The 10,217-nt window shown below is 40.9% G+C and overlaps 1 protein-coding gene and 1 pseudogene across 2 annotated transcripts in view; both read left to right on the top strand.

Annotated features, from left to right (window-relative positions):
• Positions 1 to 6,231: 6,231 nt before the first annotated feature.
• On the top strand, positions 6,232 to 7,059 carry LOC101300882. The gene is made up of 2 exons (XM_004291986.1): positions 6,232 to 6,345; positions 6,958 to 7,059. Exons 1-2 carry the CDS (start codon positions 6,232 to 6,234, stop codon positions 7,057 to 7,059), a joined length of 216 nt encoding a protein of 71 aa, XP_004292034.1.
• A 301-nt stretch (positions 7,060 to 7,360) lies between these two features.
• Positions 7,361 to 10,217, top strand: part of LOC101300596 — a 12,267-nt pseudogene continuing 9,410 nt past the window's right edge. Inside the window, exons 1-5 of the transcript XR_184116.1 lie at positions 7,361 to 7,511; positions 7,671 to 8,255; positions 8,297 to 9,019; positions 9,133 to 9,457; positions 9,573 to 9,835. The product of XR_184116.1 is annotated as an uncharacterized LOC101300596 (transcript). The remainder of the gene's footprint in view (positions 7,512 to 7,670; positions 8,256 to 8,296; positions 9,020 to 9,132; positions 9,458 to 9,572; positions 9,836 to 10,217) is intronic.

The raw sequence follows: 10,217 nt of genomic DNA, 5'->3' as shown, positions 1-10,217 counted from the left end.
TGTTATGTAATTATTAAGTATATATATGTGTGTGTGTTAATTAATTTGTTATCAATTTGTTAATTGATTAATATATATATACTAAATGAATTGAGATTTTATATATGACATGAAATTTAATTAATAATTAGCTAGCGTTATACATATATATTTTGTTATATTTTCAGGATATATATGGATAAGAGTTAGATTTCGCTCCCAAAATGGGACAAAAGATATGGTAAAGGAGTTATGAGTTTTCTGGAATATGCGCTGGCTAATGCTAACGGGAATACAATTTTCTATTGCCCGTGCACGAAATGTCAGTGTCGCAGCGATATGCATCGATTTGGGATTGACAAAATATGATAGCACGTAAAGAGTAACGGGTTTTGGGAGAAGTACACATGTTGGTTATATATCACGGTGAAACATCATCAGGGGGTCCGCATGATCATGGGCAATTTTCTGAGACGGGTAGTACATCCAACGATCCAACAACGGCCTTCATCAACGACATGTTTCCTTATGAGAGCGGTGTATGCGCTCAGGACAGTATATGCCTGACCCGGTGCAGCCCTTCCCTAGAGCTGTCAACACTGCTGGTATTGACAAGTACAACAAACTGCTTGCTTTCCAACAGACCCCTGTGTACCCCAGTTGTCAAAAGACCGTTCTTGAAAGTGTGATGGACGTAATGAAGATTAAAGTTGAGACAAAATCGACTGTGAAAGCTGTTCATGATTATCTACAGTACACTGCTTCGATGATGCCTCACGGTCATCGTCTTCCTACCACTCATCATAAGGTCTAATGTATCCTGAAAGATCTTGGGCTTTCCTACATCAAGATCTATGCATGCAGATTTTATGCTATATTTCGTCGGTATATCCATGCATCAAGATCCATGCATGCAGATATGTTACATCAAGATCCCGAAATACACCATGATTCGTCGGCTAAGATAGTTTTAGCCGACAAATTATAGTATATTTCGTCGGCTAAAACAATCTTAGCCGACGAATTATATTTTAAGTCGTCGGTTAAGATCAGGTTAGCCGACGAATACCCTAATATTTCGTTAGCTGTATTTATTATTTTATTTTTTATTATATACTATAGCTGACGAATATATTAGGGTATTCGTCGGCTAAACCCTAAAATTTTTCTATTACATACTATAGCCCTATCTTCGGTGGTTATTTTTCGTAAAATTTTTATATTACTTGTTGCGTCTCATCGATTTGAAACTATTTTTAGTTGAAAGTCCGACGAAAATACGAAATTTAGACGGTCCAACGACCTTTTGCGTGCATTTAGGGGTTTGACTTACGGGATTAACCGTCGGGATCGAGCCCTTAACCTTGTCGGATCAAGTTGAATTTTTGCCCATACATGTATTTTGTCATGATGGTCAGATTTGACGGTCGTATTTCCGTTTCTCAAGTTTGATCATCACAATCACAACATGCCTACTAATGTTGTATAACTTGTTTACGAAGTGTTAAGTAAATGTTTCGTTTCAAAAACAAACTATACGTAGAACCTTCAAACGGAAAAAAGTCGTGAAATAAGATATGATCAGAATGGTGAAATACGTCTACGGTTGAAAAATTACCGTATTCCGGTAAAGTTTCGATGCCGATAGTTGCGGTCAATGCAATTTTTCATTATTTCTCCCTATGAGTAGCCCTATCTTCGGTGGTTATTTTGCGTAAAATTTTTACACGAATTGTTGCGTCTTATCGATTTCAAACTATTTTCAGTTTAAGGTCTGGCCAAAATACGAAATTTAGACAGTCCAACGACCTTTTCCGTGCGTTTAGGGGTTTGACTTACGGGATTGACCGTCGGGATCGAGCCCTTAACCTTGTCGGATCAAGTTGAATTTTTGCCCATACATGTATTTTGTCATCATGGTCAGATCTAACGGTCGGATTTCCGTCTCAAGTTTGATCATCACAATCACAACATGCCTACTATTGTTGTATAGCTTGTTTACAAGTGTTAAAGTAAATGTTTCGTTTCAAAAACAAACTATACGTAGAACCTTCAAACGAAAAAAAGTCGTGAATAAGATATGACCAGAATGGTGAAATACGTCTACGGTTGAAAAATCATGGTATTCCGGTAAAGTCTCGGGGCCGATAGTTGCGGTCAATGGAATTTTCTATTCTTTCTCCCTATGGGTAGCCCTATCTTCGGTGGTTATTTTATTATACAACTTGTTGCGTTTTATCGTTTTGAAACTATCTTCAGTTGAAGGTCCGGCCAAAATACGTAATTTAGACGGTCACAATCACAATGTGTCGAATGTATAAAGTATTTAAGCCGACGAATTTCAAAGTTTAGCCGACCAATTTCAAAGGTTTAGCCGACCAATTTCAAAGTTTAGCCGACGAATTTAGACTCTTAGCCGACGAAGTAAAAATTTTGTCGGCTAAAGTGGTATGGTATATAGACGAACCCCAGCTCGAGAACAGCCTCCACCGCGCGAATTCCAAACCCTAGCTAGCCTCCTCCGCCTCCTCGAGCCATCTCCCGGTCGCCCTTTCTCTCTCCCGGTCTCCCTCTCCCTCCCTCTGGTTGCCCTCTCCCTCTCCCGGCCGCCAGCCCTCTCCCGGTCTCCCTCTCCCTCTCCTGCTCGCCCTCTCCCTCTCCTGCTCGCTCGGGCTCCGCCTGCTCGTCACTCGCCAGGTGGTGTAATTCTCTGATTTTTATTTCGATATGTGCGTTACGGGTTTCGAATTTAGGAATTTAGGATTTTTATGCGCTATTGATATTGTGGATTGGTTTATGATGAATATATTGAGAATTTTGGTGTTAATCCATCTATTGAATGTTATTGGTGTGAATGATTGAGTTGGTGTTTTGACAAAAATTTGCATTAATTTGATAGGACCAAATAAAAAAACTATGATCGACGCCGATTGATTTTGCAAGTTTTAATATATTGGATTATGCAAGTTTTAATATTTGGTTTTGTTGGAATATTGTGGATATTTTCAATGCCAATTGATTTTGTGTATGACCTACATGTGGTGTGTCGTTATTAAGTTTCATGATTTTCTTTCTCAGCCTTGATTCAAATTAATATTTTAAATAGGATGAGCGGTAATTTTAGATCGACGAAGGGTTCGAAGGGCCAAAGGTCCGAATCGTCTGAGGGAACCTCTAGCAACCCTCAACCGTCGTTTTGGGGCCTCATGATAGCCAGACGTTTGGCCCATCTGGAGACAACGCAGAGGCCGCCGGAGGTGCCCCCTTCATCGAGGCAGCCGGAGGGGCCCCAGTCATAGAGGCAGCCGCGCGTCCCTCATTCCTCAAGGCAGTTGTGGCCTCAGACCCAGAGGGAGGTGTCTGCACCCCGTATGCCTGAGATACACCGGGCGCCTACTCCGAGTCCTACTACTTCGGATGGAGGGTCATCTGGGGTACAGATGCCGCCGCCTCATCTGTTTCTTCCGCGGATGATACCGGCAATACCTGCAGTCGATGGCTCAGGGGCGAAGATTTATCCACTGCCCCCGCCAGTGGCTTCATCAGCGGCGTACCGGTTCGTGCTTTTTGATACGCCTCTTATTTCCGCGAGGGTATCTTCATTAGCGACAGAGACGGAATCTGTCGCGTCCGCCGCATCGCCCTCAGGTAATGAAAGATGAATGATTTGTTTTCTTATAATTCTCCGATTTTAATAATCAATTTGGTTTATCATGTGATAGGTACCGTCGGAGCGAAGCCGGCAAAGAAGAAGAGAGGCCCCGTCACAGGGAAGGCTCTCGAGAAGATGGTCGGTACCTCAGGGAGGATCGTCATCCGTACTGACGGGGATGGCGACATAGTTGGGCGGGAAGTCGAGGACGTACTCCGGCCGCGTGGGAGCGCTCATTAGGGATATAGTCCCTATGTTGTGGTCAGACTAGGGCGAGATCCCGCAGGAGGTTAAGGATATGGTCTACAACGCGATGTCGGTGAGTTTACAAAATGCCTCAATAATATTATGTATTACATTGTTGATTTTTTGAAAAACTAAACTAATAAACGGTTAAATACATGTGTGGTTTGAGGTTCCCGAGCACCTGAAGAGCAGCTGGGCGGACGTTATGCATGGGGAAAGGTACATTGGGAAGTTAATGAAAAAACAAAATTGTATGTGATATTAATAATATTTCTAATATTTTTGTTGTATCTGTAGGTACAAGGAGTGGAAGAACGAGTTGCGGACCCACTAGACTACGCACGGGAACGCACGTTCTGGTACCCCTGTTGAGTTCCAGTACAGGGAGTACAAGTGGCGTTGGCTTCTGACATCAGAATTCAACAACCCTCGTAAACAGGTATTTAAAAAAATTAATTAGTTAATTTGTCATTAAATACGTGCGTTTTTAAATATTTTACTAATAGTTTAGTTTTTTCTTTGAAGGCCGTTTCCCGGGCGAACGCTCAGAACCGGCAACGCAACACAAGGAACCATCGTGCCGGTTCTAGACCATTCGCTGTCTTCATGGACGAGGCGGCCAGGGAACATCTAGAAGTCAACCAGTACGTCTATACGTACGAGAAGGCATATCCTGACGCCTAGGAGGATATTGTAAGTCATCTTACGTTTTTTAATTTTTAATTTTACTTATATATATGTCAAAATGTTAATTAATAATTTTTTTCTTATCCAATTAGGCGAAGGTGAGGGAGGCTAGTGACGAAGTGATAAGTGCTATACTGAGAGAGACATGGCCGGACACGCAGGAGGAAGAGATGTCTGAAGCCATGTCCCTGATCGACACTTCGGATCCGACGGTTGGGGCGAGGATTACGGGCAAAGCCTTCCCACCGTGAGCAAACAACTTCTACTGCCGGGGTCTAGGAAAGAAGGGCGAGGGGGTCCTAAAGACCACTCCAGGATTTCAACGAAAGGCAGCCTCGACCAGCAGAAGAACCACGACCACGACCACGACCACGACCACCAGGACGACTCAGCTAGAGTCGGAACTTCAGAGACTACGGGAACAGCAAGCTGCTCAGGCTGCCTATAATGCCTCGCAGGTAGCCTATAATGCCTCGCATGCAGCCTATAATGCCGAGATATATGCAGCCTATAATGCCTCGCATGCAGCCTATGTTGCCGAGATACATATGCCATCCAGCAGGCCCAGCAGCAGCAGATGTTCTAGTACATGCAGGACTTTACAGCTGTCCAGCTTCAGGGATTTCAGGCTCCACCCATGCCTACGGCTATACCGCTACCCCAGTCGCCGCAACCTCCGCAGCAGCCCCCAGAAGCGGATATTAATGTAGTTGATGAATTATATATTGTTTTATGTGCTTATTGTTGTTGTTGGTTATATGGAATTGTTCACATTTTGCAGCTTGCTTGGAATGGTAATTTAGAAATTTCGGGTTTTTTTTTTACTGGAATGGACTTATAACCGACGAAATAGGCAATAGCTCGTCGGCTATAGTATTTTAATTTTTTTTAAATAAGGTTTAGCCGACGAATTATGGCATGTTTCGTTGGCTAAACCCTTCTAAAGCCGACGAAATAGACTATATTTCGTCGGCTTTAGTTATTTTTAATTTTTAATTAAACACTTTAGCCGACGAAAAATTTAAGATATTCGTCGGCTAAAGTCTGAGAAAAACCGACGACTATGTTTTTTGTCGGTACTAAACTCTGAGACTATAGCCAACGAATATCTTAAATTTTTCGTCGGCTAAAGTCTGGGAAAAAAACCGACGACATGTTTTTCGTCGGCTAAACTCTAGGACTATAGCCGACGACGCCTTCTTGTTTCGTCGGCTAAAGTCATTGCCGACCACCTTTTTCCGACGAAATCGTCGGCTAAGATCTTAGCCAACGAATTAAGCTAACAGGCCGATGAAACTTTTTCGTCGGCTAAAGTACTTGTCCTGGTAGTGGAAGCCAGGAAGGCATCCTATATCTTACTTGGATCCTTTTGCTGTTTGGCCTTTGCTAAAGAAGCTCTTCAACGTTGCCTTGCTAAAGAAGCTCTTCAACACTAAGTAAACTATTAGTGGGGAACTGGGAAGGTCGCCGTCTCTGATTAATCTTTTGCTCTTTATCTTTCACTCTTTCACTGTAAACAATACGATATTCTATCCTTCAACTCTTCAAGGCTAAGTAATAATCAAAATGAGTTGCATGGCTAGATGGAGCTGATGATCAAACTAGTCAGTACAAGTTGATAGCACGCAGAAGCAAGAAAGAGTAGTACGCACGAATTATTTTAGGTAATGGATACGAAGAGTAGCAAGGCCAAGAAAGAAGTGGTAGGAAGGAGTTTGATTGATTCGGTCTTCTCTTGGTCTATTAGAGATGTTCTCAATAAAGATCATTACAAAGACCAGGTTTGCCTCTTCTGCCAGTTGTGCAGCTAGCCTCAATATTGTCAATCTTCATTTCGTTTCATTTCCTTCTATTGGATTTCCATCATCGTTTTTGGTAAATGATTGAAATATATGCTTGTGGGACGATTAACTTTCTCGCTTGAACATATTGCTTTCAGTTTATGCCGAGTATAGTTTTGATGTGTTATGATTTGTGAAGTGTGTTCTTAATCTTATATGCTTATATAGTGCTTATTTATTGATTTGTGGAGATGTTTGTGCTTGTTTCTCACCCCAAAAAAAAAAAAAAAAAAGTTAGAGAGGCAGGTACATTGAAAATTTGAATTATTCAACTCAATCATAAAAATTGTTGAATTGTTCCTCACCCCCCTAACCATTGTGTTGTATTAATTAATAAAATACTATTCCACTTAGTCACCCAGTATCCTGGACTTTGGTAGCAGCGTAATCTTAATTTTGCCTACATCCTTCTACGATGATCAATGTTAATTCTTGTACCTTTGTAACGGTTTCTGCACATTAAACTATTGTTATTTCCATTACTAAAAGAGATAGTGTCAGCAACAACTGTTTATCTGCATTTGACATTTCCATTTTATGAGTGACTCACAGGTAACTAGGGTTCCTGACACGTTCTCGACCGTAACAAGTTACATGAAAGCATTTGTACCTTCACTTCTTGAAGTTTACATGAAGATTTACTCTCAAGCATGATGTCCTTGTCTCGGGCACCTTCTTGTGAAATTCTGAAAGTTGAACCTTGCAAGGATCATCAACCTCCCAAAGACTTGTTTTACCAAATTACATTTAACGAGAGCAAAGGAGAAAATGATATAGAAGCATATCAGCCAAATGGTGGTGATATCATTGCCTTGTCCGATGTGAGACCAAAATACATTGATGATTTGAGCAGATCCCGAAATTCCTATCTTATTGCTTATGTTATTGGATCAAACCAAGGAAGTTCGCTTAAAATACTGGCATCGAAGTCAATCAATGGAGGAGCGTCAGGAATCAGACAGAGTAAGCGTGGTAGACTAGTTGCAGTTTACCTCATGAACATGACCACAAACATACGTGTGTGGAATGCTCTGAACTCAGAATTAAGTGCAAATACAAATCTTCTTAAAAATGTTCTGCAAGTGCAACCAGCAAATTCATTACAGGTATTCTTCTGAACGTTTCGCTTTACTCTATCATCACTACCTAACTTTAATGTTTCAGATCAGCACATGCATGTTGCACTCTCAATGTTAATACTACTTGAGAAAATTGGAAATATTATTACGACTCTCACTGATATCTATTTTATGTTTGTTTCTTAGGGTCAGAATTCTTGCACAATTTGTTTTTCCAAAGAAAACTGCTGCCCTGCGATTTCTGCTAGATGGCCTAGAATGTGTTCTGATTTAAATAGTTCCCAACAGGCTGCAGTTTTGAACTGTATCAGTTTGAGCAGGTGCCATCACAACAATACAGTCGAGCTACTATGGGGTCCTCCAGGGACTGGAAAAACAAAGACAGTTGGTCTGTCACTCTTTGCTCTTTTTCAGTTAAAGTGCAGAACTCTAACATGCGCTCCCACCAATATTGCTGTCTTAGAAGTGACATCACGGCTGCTGAGATTGGTTAAACAGTCATTGGAATATGGCAAGTATGGACTTGGAGATATCATTCTATTTGGGAGTAGGGGGAGATTGAAGATTGATAGTAATGATGACCTTCAAGAGGTATTTCTTGATCATCGTGAGGTTATTCTGTCAAAATGTTTTGCCCCCTTTTCAGGTTGGCAACATTGGCTAGAGTCTATGATAGATTTGCTTGAGGATCCAAATAAACAATACACATTGTATTTGGAATCAATGAGGAGAAAATACGATTATAAACAAAATTCTGGTGATAGGAGCTCGGCAAGTGGTGATGACAATAATTATTTGACGTTTGAGCAAAGGAGATACAGTACTCACTGTATTTAAAAAAGAGAAGGGAAAAATACAATGGGGATAGTACAAACTCATCGAGCGATGATCACAATGGTGAATTGACGTTTGAGGAGTTTGGGAAGGAAAAAGAGTTACCACTGCATTTGAAAAAGGGATGGGAAAGATGCCACGATGATGGTAAAGATAGTAATAGTACGAACTCATCAAGTGATGATGACATTGATGTTTTGACGTTTGAGAAGTTTCTGAAGGACAAACATAATTACATTGGTGAGAATCTGAAGCTGTGTATGGAAAATATGTACACTCACTTGCCAACTTCTTGCATTTCATTAGATGTGGTGAAGGACATGATTAGAGCTATTGAATTTCTCAAGTCAATTAAATCTTTAGTATCTCAGGGGCTTGACATTGCTAGTGAAAGGTTTGAATTGATCGTGGACAATTGCGTTAATATTCTGAGGTCACTTCGTGTCTTTTCTGTTCCAACTTCTAATGGTGGCCAGACAATAAGGAAGTTGTGTTTGGAAAATGTGTGCTTAATATTTTGTACTGCATCAACCTCAGCAAAACTGCACACGGAAGGAATCAAACCACTTGAACTGTTGGTCATTGATGAAGCTGCTCAGCTTAAAGAATGTGAATCGGCAATCCCTTTACAACTACCTGGCCTTCGACATGCTATTCTCATAGGAGATGAAAGGCAACTTCCTGCTATGGTTAAAAGCAAGGTTTCTACTTTGTCCTTTCCTGCTGTTTAGTTCTTCACATTTATTTGCAGTATCTTATCTTTTTATATAGTCTTAAGATATCGATAAATGAATACATATGACTTGTCAAATAGATCGCAGAGAAAGCTGGTTTCGGGAGAAGCTTGTTCGAAAGACTAGTCCTGTTGGGACATGAGAAGCACCTTCTCAATGTCCAGTATAGGATGCATCCGTCAATCAGCTTATTTCCGAAAAAAGAGTTTTACGATAATAGGATATTGGATGGTCCAAATGTCAACGCAGTAAGCTATGAGAAATGCTTCCTTGAGGGAAGAATGTTTGGATCCTACTCCTTCATACATATAGCCGACGGAAAAGAAGAATTTTATCGTGGACACAGTTCGAGAAATATGGTTGAGGTTGCTGTGGTCTATCATATAGTTCTTGGCCTTTACAAACGTTGGCTGCTTTAAGATATGTCTGGCTTTTCTTTTTGAGGTTGTTCTTGGATAGATAGATATACAAATGTTCAGTTCCCTTATTAGTTTTCTTAATTTTGTTTTCGTACCCCCAGAATTCACTCAAACAAGGAAGAAGGTTAGTATTGGGATAATATCACCTTATAAAGCCCAAGTCAATGCAATTGAAGAGAGTCAGAGAATACAGTACAAATCATTTAGATGTAACTGATTTCTCTGTAAGTGTGCGGTCTGTTGATGGATTCCAAGGTGGTGAGGAGGACGTGATAATCATTTCCACTGTTAGATGTAATGGGAATGGATCAATTGGTTTCCTCTCAAATCTTCAAAGAACAAAAGTGTTACTAACACGGGCAAGGTATTAAGGGTGCGTTTGGTGCAGCTTATAAGCTCCTGTGGCTTATGAGCACACCAGGTTTTGATGTTTGGTAAGTTAAAAATAAGCTGCTTCTTTCAAAAGTAGAAGGTGTTTTTAAGGGAAAAGGAGAAGCTGGTATTCCCCTCCTTCTCCTTAAAAGCCAGCGCGTTTTTCTTTCGGGGGAGTTAATGAATTTTTTGTAATGACATTGGGTACCCTTGTGAATCTTAACAAATTACACGGTTCAACCATCACATAAAAACTCGAGTATAGACTTGCGCCTCCATTCTCCTTCGATCTGAGAAATACACTGCGCCTTCACTGCCGCACCTTCGCCTCCATTCTCCTCCGTCGCTGCTGGGCCTTCTCCTCCATTCTCCTT

The sequence above is a fragment of the Fragaria vesca genome, linkage group LG2 (assembly GCF_000184155.1).
Source record: "Fragaria vesca subsp. vesca linkage group LG2, FraVesHawaii_1.0, whole genome shotgun sequence".
Taxonomy (NCBI): Eukaryota; Viridiplantae; Streptophyta; class Magnoliopsida; order Rosales; family Rosaceae; genus Fragaria; species Fragaria vesca.
Note: the sequence above shows the minus strand (reverse complement) of the source record. Positions and strands in the feature narration are given on the sequence as shown.